A 26,732-nucleotide genomic window follows, 5' to 3' on the forward strand; every position below is an offset into this window, starting at 1 on the left:
GTATTTAAGTCATGGTAAAATTGCTAGCTATTGTAAAATTTAAAAATTATTATAACTAACGATTAAGTGCTGCCTGACTTGAAAGGTTACATTCCTGAATATGCAAGGAATTTTTCAGTCTAATGAAGTTAAAAAAATAATTGCTTGTTGCTTTCCCCCCTCCTAAGCACACTAACTCAATTCAGTTTACTTTACAATAAATATACCTTTAAAAATTGTAATTAATTGTAAATACTTCTAATATGTAAATATTTTCTAAAAATGTATTATCTATTAAATTCTTCACTATAATAAGAGCAGTTTAAATATTTTTAATACTGCATTTGAGTCAACCATTTTTCTAAATAAGCATGGTTTTATTTTGCTTTTGAAGAAAATTATAGTAATTAGAAAGCCTATTTCAATATGTGCTGATTTTAGTCTCAAACCTACTTTTTTTAAGTAGCTCCATACAATTTGCTATTAATGAATTCATTTAATTTAATTCCTGGGGATCAAATTGAATGTGGAAGTTTCACATTCAGCAATAAAGATAATCAAATTTAAGAAAAATCTGGAAAAACCTATGTCACTAACTTTGTAAGTTCATTATATAAATTTGTATAACTTGTGTAAAGTTTACATTGTACTTTGTTTCCTTTTTAATAGGTCCTGGACGGTTTGCTGGCACAGTATGGTACTGTGGAAACCTGTGAGCAAGGTGGTGTAATATTCAAATAGTTAGTTTAAAGGAAATGATAAAAGGACATTTTAATTTATTTATTTTTTCCCCGATACATCCTTTTTTGTTCTAGTGAATACTGACACAGAGACTGCAGTAGTAAATGTAACATACGCCAATAAGGACCAGGCCAGGCAGTAAGTCCTCATTTATTTATTTTTAGTTTTTTTCCAACCTTTAAAATTGTTTTTCTCTTATGTATTAACATTTGATACAGTCTCTTATTTGTCGTTTATTTTATATTTACTTTTTAAAATCAAAATACTAAGGTTACAGTCTTCTTCCAACTGCTTATCTTGAAGCCTGCATGTTGAGCTTAGTTGGATTATCTTTTGAATAGGAACATATCTAGTTACATTGGGGAATTGCCCTTGTAAACTTTTATGAGGGAGTAAGGTGATTTAACATCAAACAGTTCCCTCGTTAATTGGTGTATTCAGTTTCCTGATGTCTCTGACCAGATGTCCTCTCGAGAAGAGTTGATCCATGCAAGTGAAAAATGCCCAGGTTGAAAATAATTATAGAAGGATTTGAGTCTAGATGAACATTCATAGAATTTATTTTTAATAGTAAGAAAATCAAACTTTGGGAAGATTATAATGTCTTAAAGCGATTGAAAGCTATTGGCATTTGTTGGAAACAGAGGTATTTTTTCCCCCTTACACACCCACACATTCCAATTTGATATCTATTTAACCCTTGGTTTGCTTTACTTTATTATTATTATTATTATTATTATTATTATTATTATTATTATTATTATTATTATTATTATTATTATTATTATTATTATATGCAAGTCTTTTTCAGTTTCTAGTTAAATATTTCAAGACTGCATAATAGGAAGCAATGAAATCTTCATCTGAATATTCACTGACACTTTATTAGAATTATAAGGCCACATGATCAAAAAAAACAAACCCCTCAATGTGGCATGTAAAATTAAAAGCATTGTAAAACCAAACCATAAAAGTAAATGCAGAAATGCCAATATATTAGATAGATACAGAAGTTAGAAAACCCATTCATCCTTTATCAGTGGATTTGCTATTTAGGTCTGGGATGGTTTATTGAAAATTTGGTGGAATTTATATTCTAAAATCTTACCTGCCACACGTGCACACATTAATAGAGGAAACTGGACTTCTACTGGGTAGAGCTGGTTGTATACAGTCTTGTATAAAATGATTACAGTTCAGAATTGGCTATCATTCTAGTAAAAGCAAATTCTACAGCAGTAGGCACCAGTAAAAGTTATATCTGTCTACATGCCCTGCCCTATTTTTGCAAAGTCAAGAATACTTTCTTAAAATCATAGTGAGGAGTCACGTTTTATGGTATACAGATAGTCCTCAGTTTACAAATGTTTGTTTAGTGACCATTTGAAATTAAGGATGGTACTGGACAAAAGGACTTATGACCCCTGCCTGAAGTTATGGCTGAAATAAAACATGATAATATGACTCTGGAATGCTGCAAATGGACATAAATGCAGCCATGTTGCTGGGTATCCAGACTATAGTCATGTGAACACTGGGTGGGTGAAAGAACGGTTGGAACTTTAAATCCAGGTCATAAGTACCCCAATATCTGAATTGAAAAAGCTTCTTCAATGAGATGTGGAAGTTTTTAAAGAAAACACCAAGAATGTCCAGTTACCTTTTGGAAAAAATACTTTTTGGACAACCACGACCTGGATCACTGAGAATATCCATAGACAAAAGTCCCCTTTTTCTTAAACACTAAATGACTGGTTATAAATCAAGGACTACCTGTATAGCCTTTATAATATAAAAGTATTATGGGTGATGTAGAAAGGATACATTAACTTTTCAAAAAATGTGATATTGACCTAATGCCATAGAATACCATAAAAGAATACCATAAAATTACAAATGTAGATGTGTAGAGATCGCTACATGTAGTATTTGGCTATATTTTCACCAGTTTTATGACTTGTAATATTTTGATGTCTACATTTGTTTGGTAAATCTGGTGTCACTCCTCTACAAAATGAAAATATTAAAATGGAATTCTGTACCACCTAGTGGCTAACTGAAATTAATAATTTAGGTTTTTTTCTGTATGGTTCTCTACACATTTACGCTTGCTTTTGCTCAATCATTTAGTGCTATTGATAATTTTCAAAGAGCCGTTATAGAAATAAGGTTCCTAGAATTGTGTGTTGTAAGAGTTGGATGAACAATGTAGTATCAGATCATTTTCCTACAAGGAATAGTTAATCTGTTAAAGGTGCTTTACTAGACCTTGCTTTCAGTATACATGTCTCACAAGGATGCAATTTTGAAGTAAGGTGCTGTTCACATCGGGTTATCTATTGTCTCTGGGAATTATATATGTGGGTGCATGCATGTGCACGTGGACTAAAGTTTTAATACTGAATCATAGACATTTAATCATTTCTGGGTAGTGTACTATGATTTTAAAGTCAGAACCATTATTCTAAATTCATTTTTCATGTAAGAAAGGTGAGCTAGTTGTTTGGTTAGTTAAATTTCAAATATACCATGACTTTTTCAAAAAATGTTACAAATTGGTCAGTACTAACCAATTGATAATTTCAATTAATTTATACATTATTGTAATTAGATATTTGCCTAAGTGAGTAACACTTGCCTCCAGGCTGCCAGGTGCAGTTCATGAACAGCTGCATGTAAGTAGAAAAAGGGGGAAAAGAGCAAGTTTGCCAAGACAGATTGGCTGCTTGCCCTTCAAAAGAAACAAAATAAGGATGCTATCACTACTTGTATTAGTTCTCTCGTTTGAAATGAGTTTGATATGAGTGAAGGATTAATGTTATAATACATTGCTACACTGATTCAAAAATAAGTTATGGAGGAAGCAGGAATTATTCTGTTAGGAAGACAAATGCTTTAAATAGACCCATGATAATAAGCATGGGGAACTCTGTTAGAAACTCATGTTTGAGTTGAGAGACGTCATATTAGATATTTTAATTGTATATAGGTTTTTCTAAAACTTGATGATTTGGGGAAGGCAGAGAAGAAGGAAAAAAAACCTTCTTCCTCTTCCTGTTCATGCAGGATTTATAGTTTCGATTAAAAGGCAAAGGCTTTTCTTAAGAGAATGCAATAAAACCTTACCTTCAGATTTGTTGTCTAAACAGTCATATAATATGAAGGAAAAAGCAGAAAGGAAAGTGACAATTCAAATTTAGGCAACTAACTTACAGATAATTATCTTTTAATGATCACAGCTGAGATTGGCAACACTGCTGTGTTGTTGTTTGTAAGTGAAACTGACCTTGTCCAACTTACAACATGAGTCCTTTGGTTATTAAATAAATCACCTATGGTTGCTAAGCGTGGTCACATAACCACAGCTTGTGACTAACTGCTGGCTTCCCCATTGACTTTCCTTGTTGGGAGTCAGCTGTGAAAATCAGAAATGGTATGATCACATAATTGCGGGACACTTCAAATGTCAGAAATGTGCACCAATTGTCAAGTGCCTGAATCACGACCAGGGGGATGTTTCAACCGTTGTAAGTTCAAGTACCAGTTGTAAACCTGCTTTTTAAGCTCTGTTGTAAATTCAAATGATCATTAAACAGGACAGTCATTAATTGAAGACTACCTATATTTGGAATTTGAATTTCTTGAGCATGCTGGAAAATAGGATCCAGCCCAAAATCCAGTTCTTTTCCTTCTACTTATAATGTCATAAATTAGGACCAGAGTCCTTTCCTCTTATCATCTTGCCTATCTGCCAATGATAAGCAGTTTTAAGATTCCAGCCAATCACACCTTCCTTTTTATGGGGCTCTTTTTTTGCCAACTTATGCCTATCTGTAAAGAGAAAGGAGTTAAATGTGGCTCTTCAAAAGCCAGCATTCAAAACACTTTAGAACTGGGAACACTTTCAGATGCTGGCTCCCAAAGTACTTTTTTCTCTAGGGAAATAGGAAAAAGGCAGAACTTCAGAGAAAATTCTGCTTCATGTTGCTATTAATACTGCTTTTGAGTCATCTTAAGGCATTTCCCCATGAGGAAGGAAGGAGATAATGTTTAGGCATAAAGAAAAGGGTTATTTATGATCTCATGAGCCAGATGGGACAGCTTACCATTCCCAATGAAATGCTATACCATAATTGATTGGCTTTCTATTCTGCTGCTTCATCTGCAACAACTTACTTTCTTTGTAAACTTATACAGAGCAATAGAAAAATTGAACGGATTCCAGCTTGAAAACTATTCATTAAAAGTTGCATATATTCCTGATGAAATGGCAGCCCAACCCCCTCCTCAGCAGCATCCTCAAGGTAGACGTGGATTTGGGCAGAGAGGTCCCCCTAGACAAGGTTCACCAGGTGCAGCAACAAGACAGAAACCACAGTCTGATGTTCCATTACGGATACTTGTTCCAACCCAGTTTGTAGGAGCTATTATTGGAAAAGAAGGGGCCACAATCAGAAATATCACAAAGCAGACGCAGTCAAAGTAAGTTACTATATGAAGTCTTTATTATCAATTATTATTGATTTTATTATAATTTAAAGTGTTATATTGTTATGTTATTTTTAATTGGAAAAGAAGACTGACTTCATATGATCTTCCTTCATGGATATTCAGTTCAACAGAGATGATGCTAACTGGGCTGTTGTGCTATTAAGAGTTCTTACATTTAAGAATCCAGATAAACATTACAATGTGTCACATTTCATTATATTGTCTTGCATCTATATTTCCCCAATCTAGCTATTAAGGAGGCAGGTACTCAACAGGATGAAAAGGAAGAAAACATTAGGGTCGTTCACAGCTCATTCTTCGATCAGCACATCATGTTTAGAAAGACTGTTATTACTGATTTGGCCATGTCTGACATTTTTGCCCAGTTCTATTATTTAAATTTAATAATATTTAACTTAATTATTTGGTAGGTCATTGTTAATTATTTTTAAAGCTTGAATGTGTATTTTAATAAACTTCACTGAATAGGATTTTAAAAACTTTTTTAAAAAGTGCATTCAGTACAATATTTTAATATATATTTTAACTTCTTTTAAGAACAATTAAAAAAAACACTTCTGTAAGATGAAACCAAGTTCAGATAGAATACTGAAAGCATAGTCAATTTGTGAACTGAAAATGGGAGACATGAATTTGTATGAAAGAGAGAAGCATAGATGTCTGTAAGATGTTTCCAATTATCAAAACTATAATCTGGCAGAATGGAATCTGAATAAGGCCAATATGGAGAGGTAGTATTTTTGCATTGAAGAATGTCCAGTGAAGACTGCATTTCATTGTACTTTTCCTGTACTGTTTTTGTTGAAGCAAATAAAATTGCAGCCTGTTGTTTTTTTTTAGCAGTATTCACTGATTGCAGGTTTTATTTATTTATTTTATTGCTTATTTTGACATCCATTTTTGAGTGAATTTTAGGATTGTTTGAAAGTCAGGCATAACATCCTATTCTTCGCTGAACCGAAATGTGTTCAGTCACACAGACTTGTACATCTGAAAATGGCACTGAATTAATGTAGCAGTACTACAAATATTGAGATGGATGGCAAGCAGTGGAACAAGACTTGATTTTCTTTGTTGGCACTACAACGAGAGAGAAGAATTTGAAATTTTGCAAGTCCCAAAGTAGGGAAAATGTAGCAAGTTATTGATATTTCTGTATATGTTAAATGATTGATCAAACCACTTCAAAACTTTTGTTCTGGTAAGCAAATCTTATAATAATGGGTGAATGTGAGTTATTGTGGCTGATCTTTAAAAGGGTAAGTAGAATAGGTCATTTGAAAGTTACAGAGCTTATAGAAAAAAAGTTCCCAAAATAAAATACTGGCAAATCATTTCCATGGAACCAAGGTCTATTTCAGAGGGACTTTGTTTAAAATTTGATTGGATAAAAATATGTATAAATTACTTTCTTGAGGATTTGGTTTAATCCCTCAAAGGAAACATCTTCTGTATGTACATTCATCTTTTTTTGTTTTGTTTGTTTACATTTATATCCCGCCCTCCTCCGAAGACTCAGGGCGGCTTACAGTGTATAAGGCAATAGTCTCATTCTATCTTATGGCAGATGCAAGCTAAATGAAGTTAGACAATAAGACCAATGGATTGAACTGAATGTATCACAATATTAATGAAAATGCATTAATCTGACAGTCAGTTATGACATTTGAATTTCGTTCTATTGGTTTATTATCAATAGACTCAGATTTTGAAAATCATAAATATTTTTACTTTTCTTTTTAGGATTGATATTCATCGTAAAGAAAATGCAGGAGCTGCTGAAAAACCAATCACAATCCATTCTACTCCAGAAGGATGCTCAACTGCTTGTAAAATTATCATGGAAATAATGCAAAAGGAAGCTCAAGACACTAAATTGTGAGTAAAAGTGTTTTAGTAAGTGTGCCTGCCTGCCTGTTTGTCTCAAATATAGGTAACCCTCAAGTTATGGCTACAACTGAGCCCAAGATTTATGTTGCTAAGTGAGAAATTTGTTAAGTGACTTTGCTCCGTTTTGCAACTTTCCTTAGCACAATTGTAAGTGAATCACTTCAGTTATGTTAATCACATGGTTGTTAAATGAATCTGGCTTCCCTATTGACTGGTCAGAAAGAGGACACTGCAACTATCATAAATGTGCATCAGTTGCCAATCACCTGAATTTTGATCATGTGGATGCTGCAACAATGTGAAAAAGTGTCATAAGTCAGTTCCTTTTTCAGTGCCTAAATGAACTGTTGTAAGTTCATTTACTTACTAGAGGTCACTTTAGTCACTAAATGAACTGTTGTAAGTCGAGGACTACCTGTACTTAACTATGGCAAACATATTATATATACAAAAGAATATTAGGTCTTAATTCTGTTTATATATGTTGAAGAAAAAAGTTAGACAAAAGAGGGATTTAAGTTAGCTATTTCTTAAGCATATTTTGCATAGTTAAAATACATCTATAGAGATAGATGTAAATACTGATGTGAGAAAATGAAACCAGAATTTCAAATAAATTTCTAACATTTCAAACTAGCAACTGAAATACATATAAGCATAGAGTGCTTCTCAATATTTTTAGCAATCCAAAAATAATTTTAACTGTTGTATAAATTGAACAGTAACAATTGAAACATGGTAGAAGTGTTAATAATAGTTGAAGTTACTGCAATTTTTTTTAAAAAAGCAATTTTAAATGGTCTAGTTCAATGTACTATTTCATTGAAGATTTAAAGTCACATTGGCCTAGGAAATAACTTTACTTTCACCATCTTTCAGCTCTAAAATAACCACAGTATGATGTTTTCATTTCTAACTTCTTGTTAATACAGTAGTGAAAGAGATAAGTCATAATCAAACAGCTCATCTAGTTAATGTGGGATAGAACTAAGTGCATTCTGTTCTTCCCTAAACTGTGATAAGATGGTGTCCTAGACAGATTATAATTACTGAATATAAAAGAAGTCAGAAGTTATTATTAGAGATAGGAAATAATATGAAGAACAACTGATAAAACTTCTCCCCATAGAAACACAAGAAATCTGATTAAACTAAGAATAAATTTGCTTTGGAGTATGAAAAAAACCAGTAACTATAATAGAAAAACTATAGTATATTTCCAGCAAACACATGGTATCTTTCAAACTAAGCCTTATTTCAAATATATTCCTAGGTAAGAAATCAGCAATTGTGTTCTTAATGATCATATAGATAGTATAAAGGTAAATATACTCAAAGCACTTTGGAAATGTTGGGCCTAAAGCTTCAACCTTTATTCTTGAGGAAATATAATTTTCTAGGATAGTTTGAGAATTTCTTGATTATATAATAAACTATATGAACTTGATCATAGAAAAATGACTCTGCTTCTTAATTTGTGGTTGATAAATTATGTGACTTTCATTTATATGCCTGTCTGGAATGTTTACAGTACAGAAGACATTCCCTTGAAGATACTGGCACATAATAATTTTGTTGGCCGACTCATTGGTAAAGAGGGACGGAATTTGAAAAAAATTGAACAGGATACTGACACTAAAATAACAATATCTCCGTAAGTATTTGGAATTTTAAGGAAATGCAATGTCAATCTTAAAATGCTATACTTGTTAGAACTGCTAACTGGCAGAAGCTTTTTAGAAAAAAAGTATTAACTGCATTCTTATGTTATTATATATATTAATGAGTTGCTAATTCCATTATGTTATGTCTATGTGATAGTATATTTTCTTTGCATATGAATGTCATGTTACACCAACTTATTTTTGTGCACATAAATTCAAATGTATATTATGATTTTATATGTGTGTGTGTGTGTGTGTGTGTGTGTGTATGTGTGTGTGTGTGTTTCTCAGATACGCAGTTACATTTGAAAAACGTTACAGAATTCCCAAGATTAATGTTTCCAATACAGTGTATTCTGTTGTTTCTAAATTTGAGTAGAATTTCATGACATACTCATTTATATATTATCAAATTTCATATTTTTCATTAGTACTTCTTTTAATATTCTTTGCACTAGTTTAGAGTTCCTGAAGCTTTTAATCTTGGGTTACTTCAACTTCCATGTTCTGATGAAGGCTCTTGTGAATTCATAGCCTTCATGGGGATCATGGGGCTTATTGCAAGCAATTGCATCCCTGGAACACATGGCAAAGCACAGAGCAGACAAGATGTTATCTGTGTGTCACACTGACACAGACACTGAAGGACACTGACATCCATGTTTTATTGTGGTCATATCACTTATGAAATTACAGATGAAAAAAAATCAGGACTGCTTGGAAGTCACGCCCTTTAGAATAGTCTACTGCAAATTGATTCAGAAGGATTCCAGAAACCACTTGGAGATTTTCCTGGCCACTGGCAGAAAGTTCCACCGGTTACCTAAGCCAGTTTCTGTAGCCTAGGGAAGAAGAAAAAAATGTGCTGGATGAAGTTACTCGAGTAAGGCCTCTTCCTAGTTTCTGATTCCAAGCAATTGCTGGGTTTCCATAGAATTGAGGGAAATGAAATGAATGAAAAGATATCTAGTGTGATGGTGGTAGAAAAATGAGAAGTGAATGTGATGGAGTACTGAACAGAGCTCATGTCTGAGCTTTTGTGGTAGTGATAAAAAGGGCAAAATATTAGTAATTCATCATACTTACTGCATCTGCATATTCTTGACCCTGTTTCTTGTAATTTGGACCTTTTGAAGAAAGTAAAACAGGTGAAACATATACAGGTTCAAAGAAAAATGTGACAATTTCTTTACAGTATTATTCATAGCTGATTATTGGAGATAAAGATAGGTTGCCTCATTTAGCAACTACAGTTGGAACTAGGCACTAAGTGAAGCAGTTGTTAAGTGAGAGATCACATCACCACATTTTGCTTTCTGTCTTGAAAATGACAAGAATAGTTGCTTTCACACCTTAGCGTTTGTTTGCCTCCTAATTATTATCCTGTCCTTTAGAATGATTACCCCCAAAGATAATTTACATGAAGGGAATTAAGGTTTGTATTTATATTCTTTGGAGAAAAATGGATTAGAAGAGTAAGCAGACACGCACACAGTGAAATCAGTCTGTCAGTAGCCTCAAGTACACTCAACATACAACATATTCAGAAAATGGGGGGTGGGTTGCCCAAATAAATTGTTTGATAGGCCTTTCTTTTCAAGGTGGACAAGTGGAGAATAGGAATGGTAGTTGGTATGTGGAAGTGAGAAAAGGCCAGACAAACACTGAAGGGACTTTGGGGCAGGAGAAAGTGAGGCAAGTGGAGGTTTCCTTTTTGGCAGACCACAGGTGGAGGTGATGTATTTGGACAGGAGAGAATCAGTGAAAGAACAAGGGGTGGGGGCATCCCTAGGTCCTTATGGGAACTGGGAAGGGGGAAGCATGGAAAGATGGGCTACACAAGAGCTCTGTGGCACAAACTGCCTTGCTACTCTGTTTTACTTGGGAGCTGCACAGCAGGGCCCTTAGCAAAGCCCTGTCCTTCATTGCTTTCCCAAAAAGCTTGTGACTGAGACTCTCAGCTTCTCCTTAAGTATTAGATTTTTCTTAGGGCAAATAAAGGTCAAGTTTCAAACAGCTTTTTAATTTAGGCTTTGCAAAACATTTGAGCCATGGGACACAAGCTTGGATGCCCAGAAATAAGAGGGGAGAAAAAGCAAGCTCAGGAGCGGCCCATATTGGTAGTTAAGGAGAAAGAAAGAAAAAGGAGAAAGGAGCAAATAAGCCTGTTAGGTAAACCATGTTTTAATTAAAGCATGTTGGTGGCTAGGGTAAAAAAAAGGAGCTAGCAAAATTAGAGGGTGGGCACAGACTACGTTGAGGAAGATTAGGTGGAAAGTTGGACAAGGTCTTATTTACTCACTACACCAGAATTTGTCTTAGCTGAAGCCCAAAAACCAAATAGTGTTGAACGAATAAACTGTCCAAATGTCTAAGCCAAAACTGTTTCATTCACAAAACATTTTTTCCATGTCATGTGCATCTTTATTTGTAATTGTTTACTATTTTAACAATTTATTGTCTCTTAAATATTTTTATTTCAGCACTGTGTTTATTTGACCAACCACAATGAAGTTACAGTAATTGTTGCTATTCCCTTACATAAATCTCATGTTAGGGAAAATAACAGCTGCTGTTTTTCTTCAGTGTTAGTGAACCTTGACTCAGTTTGACTATGACTCAATGTCATAATCACCTTTAAGGCCTTGTAATTTCTGAGTCATATTAGAAAGGAGCTAATGAATGAGATTTCATCTTTATTTTCCAGATTCATATCTTGGTGTTTTTTTTAAGAAGTAGTCTTAATGTAGCATATTTCCAGACTCTAGCAAGCTCAGTAGAGAAGTATTTGATACCACTTTGAAAGACCATAGTGTAGCTTTCTCAGCTATAATCCCATGTGTAGTGAAATGCCTGCAATGTTATAATGATCTCACAATACGAAACTATCAATAGAGGTATTGTATCTCTTATGCATTTTACTCATTCATGAAAAGAGCTCATTCCACCCAGAGTCCTGCATCTGATTTTGAGAGGATCATCCCCCATTCCTGACATGCTTACCATGCAATTAAAAATTTCTTCTCTATCAAAAAAATGAATAGTTTGTGGAACAGTTTTTCTCAGTACTGGGAATAGGCAGAGAAGGAATGCTGCATTTCTTGTTTGGGTTAGGTAGAGTATTTCCCTCTGAGGAAATAGACAGCTACCAAGGCAACAAAAATCTACTTGAATGCCTCCAATTCGAATGTGAAAAGGATCAAGGAGGGTCAAACGCTTCTCTAGTCGCTCTGTTTCATTGGGTATTCATGGTTTAATTCCAAGCAAAGGAATGTCAGAGGTTGCTGGTAGCCCACAGGGAACAGTACTTTACGTTTGCCAGTAGGGATTCTTCAAATTTCCCAGTGTAATTGTGTTTCAGAGAAATGGCTGTTGCCTGAATGCATACTCTGTTGCATATGTTACTAGCGTTTATGGTACTGAGATTTCACATCGGCTATAGAGTCCTTCTTCACTTTGTCCTTAAGTTGCTTGGGGGTTGGTGTCTTGACATAGTTGCATTGGCTCATAGAATTGGAGATGGAATCTGCTTTTTCTTTTTTACAGATGAAAAAAAGATACACTGTTTTACAAGTGTAAGTAATCTAAAAATAAAATAGTTGTTCAGAAACATCTGTTCATATTTTATGTTAAAATGATGTGCTTCTGGGTATTAATTATCTTTCTTGGTTCTGTCTTGATACTCGAAAGAAAAAAGGATTGGATATTTATACAAGAATCCAAACTATTGGGGTGGGGTGGAGATATATTTTGTTTTACGTAATTGTCGGCTTCATTTTGTTGTGAGTCAGGAATGACATTGTAATCACCAGTGAAGAATAACTTGAACTAAAGGAATCTGAAAACATCCATGTCTTAAGGGTGGATGTCTGAGACATCATTGCATCATCCTTTAGGGGATACATGTAAGGCCATACTGTGTTCAGATGTTTCTCAAATTGTTTTTACATAGTTGTGCATAATTCCATAGCAAGTTCTAGTAGTAGATACTGATGATACATGAGTTAAGGGGCAGTGTTTGCCAGCATTTTTGAAAGAAAGAAAGAAAGGAGATCAACCTATTTTCACCGATCTCAGTTTTGGGGGCTACTGCAAATTATTAAGAGATCATCTTTCTTTATCACATCTCCCTATGCCCTCAGAAAGCCCCCCCCCCAATCTTTTGTTTTGTTCTCCATTTCTCTGCATTGTTCCTCTTATGTTTCTTTGTTGGAGTTGTCGGATAATAAAAGAAAACACTTCAGTGCAGTTTTCTTAATTTTTTTTATGGCACCCAATGGACTACAGCTCTCAAACTGGGTGGGAACTCCCTCCCACCTCCTGAGGCAGGAAATCTAGTAAGATCAGCTTTGCTTCCAAGTACATGGGAGGAGGAACTCTCCATGACACATTCTGCAGTAAGTCCAGTATTCCGTGGTAAACTCCACAGGGATGCTGAAATGATTTAAACTATACATTTAAAGGTCTGCATCTGGAAAGCCAGGGGAGTCACAAGTTTTCTCCCCTCTTGTAAGTCAGTAGCACAGAGAAATGTTGATCCTCACTTTTGTGAGGGAGGGTTTTTTTTAAATAGAAAAGTTGTAACAGGTAGCATCATTTGAATTGGCCAGTATGTTGTAGTTAAGACACATTTTGTATCCAGTCTGTTTTAGTAATTGTTATATGTCTGTCCTGTATTTGCATGTTAGATGGAACATAATTGGGATCCATATATTTGTGAAGGAGAAAAAGTAATTTTATCCTAGTGCATTTTATTGTCAGAAGACTCATGTTTTGATTATTTTTTAATTGTGTACATTTCTGGATTTGTTCAATTTTGCAATAAATTGCTTACATCAATAACATGAATTGAACAGTGAAGCCCTTTGTCCCTGAAACAGCTGTAATTGTACATATACAGTAGTTAAAAATATACAATAGTTAAAAAACTGAACAATGTGGTGACAAGTTAAATATGAAGTTTTTAATATACATGAATACAACATTTACACTGAAATAATCAGATTTAGAAGAGTAGAAATAGAAACTTAATTGTTGAACATTATGTTCTGAAGGTAGAAGACGTTAAAAGGGAGGCTACATTCTACTGGCTTCTTGCATACTATATGCTTGTCTTCTCAACCAATCCATATCTCCACGTGACTCCACTAAAAACCCTATTTTGTTAAATGACTGGCAATCTAGTTGACTATATCACTCATGAAGATGGATTGGCTGATGGTCAGGCATTCTTGAACCTGAGTTACTAATGATACATCTAGGATTTGTATATTCTGAAGCTTTTGTCTATTGTTTATCTGAAGAATTATAAATACTTAAAAGTTTATTTGAAGAATAATTATTTTCAGTTTCAGCTTCGTATATTAGCTATTACATGCATATCAGTTCACTTCTTTTTGCTATGAAGATTGCAGGACTTGACACTATATAATCCAGAACGAACCATTACAGTTAAAGGCAGTATTGATACATGTGCCAAGGCTGAGGAGGAAATAATGAAGAAAATTAGGGAGTCCTATGAAAATGATATTGCTGCTATGAATGTAAGTGCATTTCTTATGAGTGTAAATTTGCTTTTTTTTAAAAAAAATTGTTCAAAGTATTATAGTAGAGCTAAATCAGTTGGGGGGTAGTTTATATTTTGTCCTTTCTACTGGAAAAATCTAATAAAGGCATACATATTAAAGAAATCCAAATAGGCACCACCCAGTATTCCTATTCACAGTTGGAGAGTCCAACTGATCATCTTAGAAACCTTGCCTGCCTACTTCTGTAAAAAATAAAATTTTATATATTCCTGATTACATTATTAAGGTAGAGTTACAGTCTGAAAATAATTTGAAAGAGGTTATTTGAACTTGTGTGGCTATGAGTTCAGCTTGTCTTTAAAGGCATGTCTTTTTTCAGGCTAATACCTGAATCAGAAAAAAAGGCATAGCTGTTTGAATGGGTCACATTAATGCATTGATTATAATGCTTTACTAATGGTCCAGAGTAGTTTGTTAGGCACTCCAGTTGCAAATGCATTTATTCTCTCTTGGCCACTGTGTTTGAAAAGTGCTGTAAGCCATTATATTGAAAGACATAATAAGCAGAAATTTTCAGCCCAAGGTGATTTCATGATAATTTCAATTCTTTTAAGAGGACAGTTCTTATTTCTCCTTAGTGAATATAATAATCTTTGTGTATTTAATTATCTGTGAAGGCTAAAGTTTTAGTACATGCTGATTTAAAGGTAGCCTTCCATCCTTCCGAGGTGGGTAAAAGGAGGACCCAAATTATTGGGGGCAATATGCTGATTCTGAAAACCGCTTAGAGGGCTGTAAAGTACTGTAAAGCAGTATATAAGTCTAAGTGATATAGCTATTAATATGTTACATTATTTCATAGAATCAATCAATAGTTGCTTCTGACAGAATAGTAGGATATACATTGTTAGATAAATTGGTACAAGATTATGATATTAATTTTTAAATTAATTAGCTACATGAAATTTCACTCCATTTCTCCAGCAAGAAAGAATCCTTTATTTAAGATAGTAATTATTTTTAATTACGTTGGTGAACTAATTATCTTCCATATTATTCCAGCTTCAAGCACATTTAATTCCAGGGCTAAATCTGAATGCCTTGGGTTTATTCCCACCTTCTTCTTCAGGGATACCACCTCCCACAGTGGGTGTTGCTCCAGCCACTGCTTCCTCTTCATATCCTCCATTTGGGGTAATTCTATCTCTTTGTACATTTTGGACAGTAGGTTATAACTGTTCCCATTTATATATTGCATAACAGATATGTTGGTTTCCAATTCAATGGAAATAACTAGCGTGATTTTTATATGAAAATCTTGAATTAGAATAGCACAACATGTGAAGAAAAGGACAATTCACAGAATATTAAGAGAAGAGTATATACATCAAAAGAAAATATGACCAGCTATGTTCCTGAGAACCAGAAATAGATGGAGAAAACTTGGTTTTATGAATACATTATTCTTATTCATATACATCTTGTTAAAGAACAACCATTTAAATAAGAACCACCGGTGTGTGGCAGCAATCAAAAAAGCCAGTGAGTCCTAGGATGCAATAGCAGAGGGGTAGAATCAAGATCATGTGAAGTATTAATATCGCTTTATAATGCCTTAGTAAGAACACACTTAGAATACTGCAGCCGGTTTTGGTCATTATGTTATAAAAAAACAGCATTGAGACTCGCCGCGATGTCAGCCGGAAGTCTCTTTCTGTTGTAGAAGGTACTTTTGTTTGGGATTATATTGTGCTCTCATTTCTTTTGAGGGATAGATTTCCAATAAACATGATTTGGGCTAAAGAAAATAGAAGAAGCTGTCTTATGCTGAAGAAGATGACTTACCTAGTTCATGTGGTCCTCTCTAGTATTCCCAAATCTGATTTAAGATTCGTGAACCTTGGTTTCCAGAATTTTCTAGTCAGGACAGTCATTCCTTAAAATGACTATTGACAGCTTTCTCGGTTTCTGATTGCTCTAATGTCAGGCATGAAAAACCAAGCCCACACGTGATTTATTGCTTAAAATCTATGCATAGGAATCTTCTCAACCAACAGTCAATAGTGGTTAGTGTTAGATAATGGTCATTCACTATCAAGGGAAGTTGGACTTTGTAGCTACATAATAACTCAAAAACTTTTTATTTCTTCTCCTAGTTCTGCCATTTTCCCTCCTACAGTTACAGAGGCCAGGTACTAAACTAAGGATTTTTTTAATGCAAAGATTAAATTGTTGAAGTATTGTTAACATCTACATAAGTTTTGTTAGCAACAAAAAGTGTATATATGACACTTGATATAAACACATGAAAATGAAAAGAGAGTGTTTGAAAGACTAACAATAGAAGTAACTGGTATGTGAGGTATTTTTAAGGAGTTACTTCTATTGTTAGTCTTTCAATAGTTTTTCTAAAACAATTTTGTTGATTGTAAAGTTGATTATTTGTTCCTCTGTGACCCAAAGAAATGCAACATACCTATTAAAAAGATAATAATTAAATGCCATGTACTTTAATCTTAATAGTGGTGGAACATTTACAGCTGTTTACTATAATACAGATGAACTACAGATGAACAAGTTCATCCATTTGAAAAACTTATAAAGTGATAAAACAAGTATTTAAGTATACAAAAAATGGTCTTGATTAAATTTTATAATAAAAATAAAATCAGACTTGATTATAAAGTAAAACCCTTATACCAGCGGTGAAATTCACTTACCTTCGCTACCGGTTTGGGAACAGGAGCATGCACGCACTACGCGCATGGCGCCTCTTCTGCACATGCATAGAGCCTTTTGCACATGAGCAGAGGGTCAAAAACGGACATAATGACGTCCTGATGGATGGGCTGAGCCTCCCGCTGCTACCGGTTCACGCGAGTCGGATAGATCTGGCCAAATGTCACTGCTGCCTTATACCCGAATATATTTGCTGCAAAAAGAATGGTTACAGTTGGTTTTAAATAAACCAAATTCAGATGTTCTTTAGGTTTTCTTATATCCATTAATAATAATTGAAAAGTGATGTATATAGACTTTCATAAAAATCAAGGGAGTGTCTTAGCATTATGTAAACAATATTACATGCAGCAAGATCTCTTGAAAATCTTAAAGTTCAATATGGAATTTGCAATCTGTATCATTGAAATTCTTAGTGCCATTTAATTCCTTTAAACAGTATTTTTATAAATCACATGGAATTGATAAAGAGTTTAATGTGGTTCTACTGCTGATCTAATTATGTGTATGTGTGTGAGTATATGTATTTATGTGTTTTAATATGATCGTGTTTGGCATGTTTACTGTTTTTATGCCTTTTTAAAAAAACTTTCTGCCCAGAGTGATATCTTGTGAGATGGACAGCCATATAAAGACATTAATCAATTACAACCGTTATGTCCTTTATAAAAATTATATTTAAAAACATGAAACATGTGAAAGACATTAGCAACAACTGATAAAATTTTTTATTGAAAAGGCTGCAGCTATTTTAAATATTTTTACTGCATATATTCTAAATTTACTGCCTACCCTTCATTTTAAGCCACTGCTGTTTTGAAGTTAATGATTTGTGTATTTATCTGTGTAATTATCTTTCTCCGTTATGTCTTTGATTAAAATTGTATGTTTAATTACATTTTTTAAACCTAATATTTATAGGTATAATCTTGGCTTAAGAGTAACTTAGCCTTGTGGTTGTTCATACCCGCCTGTGTTTTCTTTGCTTTTGCATTCCAGCAACAACCAGAATCTGAGACAGTTCATCTGTTCATACCAGCCTTAGCAGTGGGAGCCATTATTGGCAAACAAGGGCAGCACATCAAGCAACTTTCTCGTTTTGCAGGTGCATCTATTAAGGTAACATAAGTTATTTATACCACAGTCTTCTTGACTCTTAAGAGCAAGTTTTTACAGGCCCCGTTCTGTGGCTACCTTAGACTCCATAACTGGTGCTTCCTGTTTCTAGAATGGTTATTACTGGCTCATTCAGAAACAAGATAATTACAAGAATATTTTAAAAAGTTATTTGAGAGGTGAAATAGAAGTTGTAAAAAAAACCCAAATCCTCTTGGTGGTCGAGACTTTTAGATAATTGTTCTTAGCATGAAACCTTTAGGCCATGTTTTTGAAGTGCAGCTTAATTGTTCCCACATAATTTTAATGTTTAATTCAAAACAAGAGAAGCAAATGGTTTACTATTTGAGAAGTCCACTTGCCTAGACTTCAGTTCATTTCAGAGTTCAAGTTCAGGCATGTCTGCTTTTTGTTGAATAAAGAAAAACTAGTACAACAGCAGCATAGCAAAAAGTTTTCAGGAAATAAAAGATACTGTAATATTACTGTTCTTCACTATTCGCTAATCAAATAATTCACAATCAAATAATCCCAGTAATTTCCAGTTACCAAAATGGTAGATGTCTGATAGCAGGATGTATATTTAAATAAAAATGTGTTTGATTCAAATGAAGGAAGTACCTTAGAAAGACTGTTACTAACAGCTATACTGTAAAAATCCGTAAACAGATTTTAAAAATAATTTTTATTAAAGAAATTTTATGAATAAAAACAATGCAGATTTTGAAAGACAAAAGTAAGAAAAGTAAAGAGGAAGTATGTGAAAAAGTACAAAGAAAGAAATATAAAAGAGAAAGAAAAGAAATAGCTTCTGGTCTTCTTAACAACAGTTGTAAGTAGATTTATATTTTATCCCCTCCCTCTCTAACAGTACAACATAATTTCCTTCTACCTATAGTCAGTCTTTTCTAACCAAACTTATAAATCTTTTTTTTTTCTTTGTCCAGTAAAACAGTTTGTAAGGCATTTGACCTTTCTCTAATCCGGATGTCGGCAACCCGCAGCTCTAGAGCTGCATGTGGCTCTTTCATCTCTCTGCTGAGGTTCCCTGTCCATGGCAGTGGGATGAAAGAGCTGTCATCCTGTCATGGTGGTGGCAATGGGCGGAGCCTTAGTGCAGGAGTGAAGAGCCACTATATTTGCCTTTGCATGGCAACAGGATTCCTGCTGCCTTTGTCGTAGTACATTTTCTGTTGTTGACAGCAAAGCGGGTGGAGAAAGAACAGCGGGGGCAGATCTTGCAGGGTGGGGGTCATCGCCCAAGCCTGGCCTTCCTCCTCTCTCGTCAGTGGGGCCAAGAGAAAGAAATGCTCCCCTTCCCCTGCCAAGTGCTGAGCACAAAATCCCATTAGTGGGGGAGCTGGCTTGGCAGAAGCGCCCCCATTGGTGAGCTGGACGATGGAGAGGCCTGGCCCGGCTCTAGCAGCAGGACACCGTTCGGCACCTCCAGATGCGAGGTGCTGCCTTTGAAACACACCCCACCTTTCTGGGCAGCAGAATGGCTGGGGCTGTGGGGGTGGCAGTGGAGACGTCAAGGCAGCTCCCTCCCCTCCTCAGCAAGCTGAGGGCCACGGTGTGGCTCAGGCTGTAAGAAGCCTGTTATTAAACACAGCTGCCTGCAATTACTGCAGGTTCTAGTCCCACCAGGCCCAAGGTTGACTCAGCCTTCCATCCTTTATAAGGTAGGTAAAATGAGGACCCAGATTGTTGGGGGGGCAATAAGTTGACTTTGTATATAAATATACAAATAGAATGAGACTATTGCCTTATACAATGTAAGCCGCCCTGAGTCTTCGGAGAAGGGCGGGATATAAATGTAAAAAAAAAAAAAAAAAAAGCTGGGCCTGGAGAAACGCAAAGAGTTGTGGGCCAAGCGCTAGAAGCCATGCTCTGATGTCGCCCCAACACGTGTTTCCAGCGCTCATTCCAATGTCCCAAAGTGGAATTGAGTGGAGGGAAGAGAGCTGGGGGAAGGGTAGGTGGGCTTCTAGAAGGAGAAGGGGTCACTTCTTTCCTTCGCCTTAGAAGTGGAATAAAAATAGGTGTGTGTGTGTGTGTGTGTAAATAACAGCCCGAGATAGCTTCAGCCACAAACAACAGCTGCTGTTATTTTTGTGGAAAGAAGGAAGGAAGGTGAAATCAGAGGAGTGGAGAAGGAAGAAAAGAAGATGAAATCAGGAGAGGGGGGAGCAAGAATAAGGTTGTAATGGCCCTCCAGAGGCTACTGCACTACATTCCCATCATTCCTGAATTGTGCTGTTAAAAAAATCCAGTGCCACCAGGGAGAAGTAAAGTTGTGAAAGAGTGATTGAAATTCCTCATATTGAAACTAAGTGGTGATAGTCATAGCAGAGATGTGCATTCTTCCTGACCGCAGTTTCTTGTTATGTGCCCTATGATTTAAATTTCAGATAAATGTATTTCTTTGCTGTCCTCTTAATTCAGTGAAGTATCCCAGGGCACTGCCAGGGTTGAAGGGGATCCTGCAGAAGATGCCCCAGGAGCCAGTCTCATCTTTGTACCCATCAAGCATTCCATATCCTGGTTTCTCTTTCCCACCCCCATTTGCTCTTCTAGCACACTTTTCTTTCCTTTGGTATAACAGGTAAAAGTCTTTGAACTACCTGAGAGCTAAACTTTTGTTGTAATTTCTTCAGAGGGGCTCAAATAGTAGAAAGGACAGACAGACAGACAGACAGACACACACACACACGCGCGGGGCCGGGTGGGGTAAATAATTTAACAACCAGTTCTCTGCCCCAATGATAGGCTGGGTAGGCGTGACTGGGGGAGGGTCATGTGACTGTGTAGGAGTGAGTGACGTCAAGTTGGCCCACTCAGGTTTTGTGGCTCTTAGTGTTTGGGCCCAAATGGCTCTTTGAGTGTTTAAGGTTGCTGACCCCTGCTCTAATCAAACAAGTCAATTTTGACATTTCTGTTAATTCTGTTATCCTCACCAGCCATTTTGTTATTTCAGAGTCTTTCAATTTTTGTGAATATAATCTTGCAGCAGATCATATTAAAAAAAAACAATCTTCCATAACTCTTTTCTAACTGTCTGTTAGTCTCAGGAAGAGGAGTTCTGATTTCAATTGAATATTCATGTTTAAAATTCTTTGTATCACAATATCTATTTGAGCCTAAAATTTTATGGCTTTTTTGCAAGTCATAATAGGCATGATAAAATGTGGAGGTCACTCCTTCCAAGCCTATCAAAATGGTATATTTTTCTATTTGAGTTTTTAGTATAAAAATATTATTTTTGTTTGTTCAGTATTCTGATCAGGATTTATCCATTATTAACTTGAGTTTGATAGTAAAATGCTGCTCCAAAACTTGGGTCTAGTCTTCTTTCTGACAAAGTACACAAGGAATACCCCTTGGTATATTTCTTAATTTTGGAAATCATGTATTGATGTATCTATACACTTTGTCATTTCTGCCTCCTTATATCATCTTCATCCCATTCCAAGAACAATCTTTTTTATAAATTTTGCCTATTGTCTTTTTCCTTTGATGTTGAAGAATCAACATTCCCATGAAGGTTTGTTAGTTTGTTTAATTCCAAATAGCACCAAAATTACTTTTTTCCAAAATATCAATATTTCAAATTTGTACAGTCTTGTTTATCTTTTTATAACTTTCTCAGTCAAAATCTTGTTTAAGCTCTTTGCTGTTGTTTTAAACTCTTCGAAGTATTTCATTTTTGCTTTCTGTAATTCAGAAAGAAAGTTCTGAGATTCACTGAGAGTTGTTTTCTTTGCCCCACTGTTTTTAAAAGCTTCAATTGATTATATTCAAAACTGAAGGTTTGAGGGTTTGCTATCCCTCAAAAGGATGTGGCTTGTGTATAGAAGCACACTGTTTCTTCCTTGAACTTCTGCCACTCCTCATGAGAAGCTGCACTGCAGAGGGCATGTGGACAATTTTTCTTTATCTGGAAAGACTACCAGCCATAAATCACTGCTGGCTGTTATTTGCTGCCACAACAACATTGTATGCAAACATCTAATCTGCCATTGAATCTTACCTGGATGCCCACCCTTGTGAAAAGGTTTTTAATCAATGTTTTTAGAATTAAAATAAGTGTTTTTTTAAAAAAGTGATTTCATTCTCCTTTAAAGCAGCAAGATAAGGTAATCAAATAACCATCCCAGAAATCTAAAGGCTATTAACTTTAGCATGCTACAATGTACTTCCCACAACAGTTTTGGATGCATGAAAAAAATAACACATTTGCTGAGATTGTGCCCCTGTGGACAAAGGGCCATAGAAACTATAGTTCATGTCCTGATATATTGCATTCTTCTATAAGGACTCATAGACTCAATTTATAACACCTCACATTATAAAATATCTGGGAAATACTGAACTCTCTTACATATGACTATAGTTGTCAGATCAGTACAAATGTCTTGTCTTTTATTTTTGTTTTTACTATTGTTTTTAATGCTTTTATTTGTAGTGCTGATCTGTGACCATAATAAACATTGATTGATTGATTTCATTAGAGTCCAGGGGAACAGAAAATAATCTCTTAAATATATCACTTACGTTCTAGATAGCACCTCCTGAAGGACCAGATGCCAAACTGAGAATGGTGATAATTACTGGACCACCTGAGGCACAATTCAAGGTAACATTTTAAAGTTTCTAATGCTTTTTGTTTGTAGAGCAAAGATGTGCAAATAACATGTCACCCTCTTTTGCAGTTCTCAGTAACCTCCCAACCATTAACCTAACATGACAAATAACCAAAAATGTGATTTCATTTCATTTCTAGATCATGGGAAGGAAAACTCTCTGGCCATCAGAATGGCTCTCAACTGCTGAGAAGTTTTCCTATATCTGGGATAGGAAAACAATGGATACCTGTAACTATAGCATTTTCGATACCCAAAAAAGCTGTGCACTGCTACATTTCTGAATGCAGTTTCAACATTCTGCTTGAATTGGATAATCAAACTCTATTAAGTTGCTTATAAGTACAAAAATGCTGCACAGTAAACTAAAATTGAGATTGTGATTTTTAAAGGTGTAAACGTTGAGGATAATTGGAGAACTTAATTCTGTTAAAAGATGGCACCAGTGCCAAAATTGCAGAGTTTGACTGTTAAATAAAGGCCATATAAAGTCTTTAATACAATAGTAAGATATGAAGGATTTTTCTATATTTCGAATAGTTGCCTTAGGCAACCAATGGTTTGGAATTAATTAAAATTTTGGGTATATTATGCATTAAGCAAAATGTTCCCATATTTCTTTACTTACAGCCTTAAGTAACTACTTAAGTAACTACTACAACTTAAGTTGTAGTAATATTTATTACTGGGCATTGTTTTGTTGCAACATTCAAATTGGAGATTATACCAGGGGTGAAATGTAAAATTTGTTACTACCAGTTCTGTGGGCATGGCTTGGTGGGGGGTGGTAATGTGACTGGGTGTGCGTGGCTAACTCTTTTTTTTAAACTTTTGAAAGCATTTTTTCTATAACTTCTTTAGCTGAAGAGCTTGTAGAAAAAATGCTTTGAAAGGGTTCTGACGAGCCCAGGTGAGTTGTCTGATCACCAGAACCCTTTAAAAGCTTCTTTTTTTTTACAGCCTCTTCGGCCGAAGAACTTGTAGAAAAAATGCTTTGAAAGGGTTCTGACAATTCCAGCTGAGCAGCACGATCATCAGAGGCTTTTTTTTAACTTTTAAAAGCATTTTTTCGTCCGAAGAAAAATGCTTTTAAAAGTTAAAAAAACCTCTGATTGTATGGCTCAGCTGGGCATGCAGGAGGGGGGAAGGGGGGCAGGGATTTTTGCTACCGGTTCGTCGAATCACCTGCTGCCATCGCTACCAGATCGGGCGATCCGGTCCGAACCAGGAGCATTTCACCTCTGCATTATACCTTCCAAAAAGGTGATTTTAAAAAATCTTGAGAGGCATATTCTATTGATCACTGTGCCATTGGCTGCTTGCAGATTAATCTCTGGAAAATCAGCTCCAAAGTTCCATTATCCTTCTAGGAAACCACATTCTAATATCCTTGAGCTAGTTGACGATGAAAAAAACATTTAACATTTCTTAAGGTTTAGGATTTATTTCTCTTGTTTTTATGCTATTTTGATATTAGAAAATGAAAAGGATGAAATGGTAAAAAAACCCACAGTTTTTCATCTTTATACACTATGTTCTGGAATTTAGTGTTTGGTAATATTCACATAATTTTATTTAATTGTTTTATTAAAGGCCCAAGGGAGAATCTATGGGAAACTTAAGGAAGAAAATTTCTTTGGACCTAAAGAAGAAGTAAAACTTGAAGCTCATATAAAAGTGCCATCCCATGCTGCTGGTAGAGTTATTGGCAAAGGTGGCAAAACGGCAAGTATTAGAATGTGAAAAAATATTTTACCAGATTATCTTATAAAACAAAAATGTCTGATTTGAGGCCAAGGAACAGACTCTCCTCTCCTAAAGCTAGCTAGCAAGCCTGCTTGCATGTTTGTGTACTTATTTTCTAGCCGCCATGTACGTCCTGTCCCAACTTTATAGATTCTGGGTGACAAATTCCAATTAAAATAACAATAATATCATGATTATTATAATGATAATGATTACTATAATAATAATGTAATAATCAACCTATAGTGATGGAAACATGGGAAACAATATGGGTTAGAAATGTTAAATTTACGCAAGCTCAAAACTTGAGAGAAAATTTTTATAACATCTAGATCCAAAAAAATTGGTGTATATGTATCCGAATTTGCAAGCTAAATGTTGGAGATGTGATTGTGATGATGCTATTTATTATCATATATAGTGGACTTGTAAAAAAATCAAAGCATTTTGGATTAAAATCTGGTGGATTATGCAAAATATTTTGAAGAAGAAGATAAAATTTACTCCGCAATTGTTTTTATTGGGTATAACTACGGACTGTACATAAATAGACACTAAATTAATTTTAAACTTAATATCAGCAGCCAGACTACTGGTGGCATAATACTGGAAGAAGGAATATCTGCCTACTATTGAAGAGTGGACACTAAAAGTAATGAACTTAGCAGAAATGGCAAGAATTTCAGCATACCTGAAAGACTATTCACAAGAAAGATATATAGTGGAATAGAAAAGATGGATAGAATATATTCAAAACAAATATCAGACTAAAAAGTATCAAATAGCATATGAATGAGCAGAAAGTAATAATTGTATTTGTATACAGTATTCTTTTTTCTTTTATATGAAATAAGGGAGTTATGGTTCTAGGGGAGGGATGGGAGTTTATGAATAATTAGCATATTTTAGCTTATGATTGGTAAATGCTATACCCTGTATTTGCTCTGGGAAGTCCGGGGAGAGGGGGGTTGGGTGAAGGGGGTGGAGGGTGGGAGGGGAGGATGAGGGTAATTATTTGTTAAAATTGTGGTAAAACCTTTTAATAAAAATAATAATGTAATAATAATAATAATCATATCAACAAACAGTGCCAGTCAACATTATTTGTGATACATTTTTAAATATTCAGTTGATTGAGTTTCATGTTTAATGGATTAAATTTAATGGATAAAAAAGATAATAATTGCAGAAACATATGAAGATTAAAAAGAATGCACCACAAATCAGGTCAAAATGTTTTCTTAAACTGCCAGATTGTTGTAGTTCTTTGGAAAAATAGGATTGTGTGGCGTATAGGTAGTCCTCAACTTACAACAATTTATTTAGTGACGACTCAAAATTACGGCACTGAAAAAAGTGACTTATGGCCACTTTCACACTTAGGAAGTTGTAGCATCCCCATGATCATATCAAAATTCAGATACTTGACAACTGATTTGTATTATGATGGTTGCAGTGTCCCGGGATCATGTGATCCCCTTTTGCAACCTGGCAAAGTCAATGGGGGAAGCCAGATTCACTTAACAACAACTGTGTTACTAATTTAACAATGGTAGTAAACAAATGTGGCAAGAAAAGTTGCAAAATGGGTTAAGACTCAACAAATTTCTCACTTAGGAACATAAATTACATAGTGTAACTTACATAATGTAAGCCGCCCTGAGTCTTCAGAGAAGGGCGGGATATAAATGCAAATAAATAATAATAATTCTGGGTTCTGTTATAGTTGTAAGTCATGAACTACCTGATTAATATCCAGTTAATATATTTTACTGGAATATGAAAAAGAAATTCAAAAAATGTTTCTTGGTCTACACCCCACATCCACCTCTCCTTTTAAACTCTCAAGGAAGACAGCCTATAAATGCATTGCATAGAAAGTATTGATTGCCTCTAGAATAGGTGATCCCATAAGCAGCCTGGACAAAAGTAATATAGGTATTCAGAAATAATAGCAATCAACTTGAATTGTAGCCAGGTATTGCAGTTCTTGTAATATTGGTATAGCAATATTCTGCCTACCTACAGACTGCTGTAATTGCCCAGTGATTGTTAGAAATTACAACAGCACTGAATGAGTAGTGATTACAACTGGTCCTGGAAGTTCCAGGTATCCCAGCAACCCTATAGCCATGTGATTGTGATCTGGGTACCTGACAATTGTCTCGCACTTA

The 26,732-nt window shown here is 35.0% G+C and overlaps 1 protein-coding gene across 9 annotated transcripts in view; it reads left to right on the plus strand.

Annotated features, from left to right (window-relative positions):
• IGF2BP3 (insulin like growth factor 2 mRNA binding protein 3) overlaps positions 1-26,732 on the plus strand; it is a 61,520-nt gene that overhangs the window by 29,037 nt on the left and 5,751 nt on the right. For 2 of the 9 annotated variants that reach the window (XM_058179793.1, XM_058179796.1), the window contains 11 exons: positions 649-700; positions 795-858; positions 4,918-5,202; positions 6,976-7,110; positions 8,654-8,776; positions 14,194-14,329; positions 15,377-15,508; positions 16,471-16,506; positions 18,053-18,172; positions 22,731-22,805; positions 24,406-24,537. In XM_058179793.1, coding sequence (XP_058035776.1) covers positions 649-700; positions 795-858; positions 4,918-5,202; positions 6,976-7,110; positions 8,654-8,776; positions 14,194-14,329; positions 15,377-15,508; positions 16,471-16,506; positions 18,053-18,172; positions 22,731-22,805; positions 24,406-24,537 — 1,290 coding nt within the window. Of the gene's footprint in view, positions 1-648; positions 701-794; positions 859-4,917; positions 5,203-6,975; positions 7,111-8,653; positions 8,777-14,193; positions 14,330-15,376; positions 15,509-16,470; positions 16,507-18,052; positions 18,173-18,889; positions 19,002-22,730; positions 24,538-26,732 lie in introns of those variants that run through there. The other 7 variants (XM_058179794.1, XM_058179797.1, XM_058179795.1 and 4 more) reach the window with 5 other exon arrangements.

Source organism: Ahaetulla prasina, chromosome 4 (genome assembly GCF_028640845.1).
Source record: "Ahaetulla prasina isolate Xishuangbanna chromosome 4, ASM2864084v1, whole genome shotgun sequence".
Taxonomy (NCBI): domain Eukaryota; kingdom Metazoa; phylum Chordata; class Lepidosauria; order Squamata; family Colubridae; genus Ahaetulla; species Ahaetulla prasina.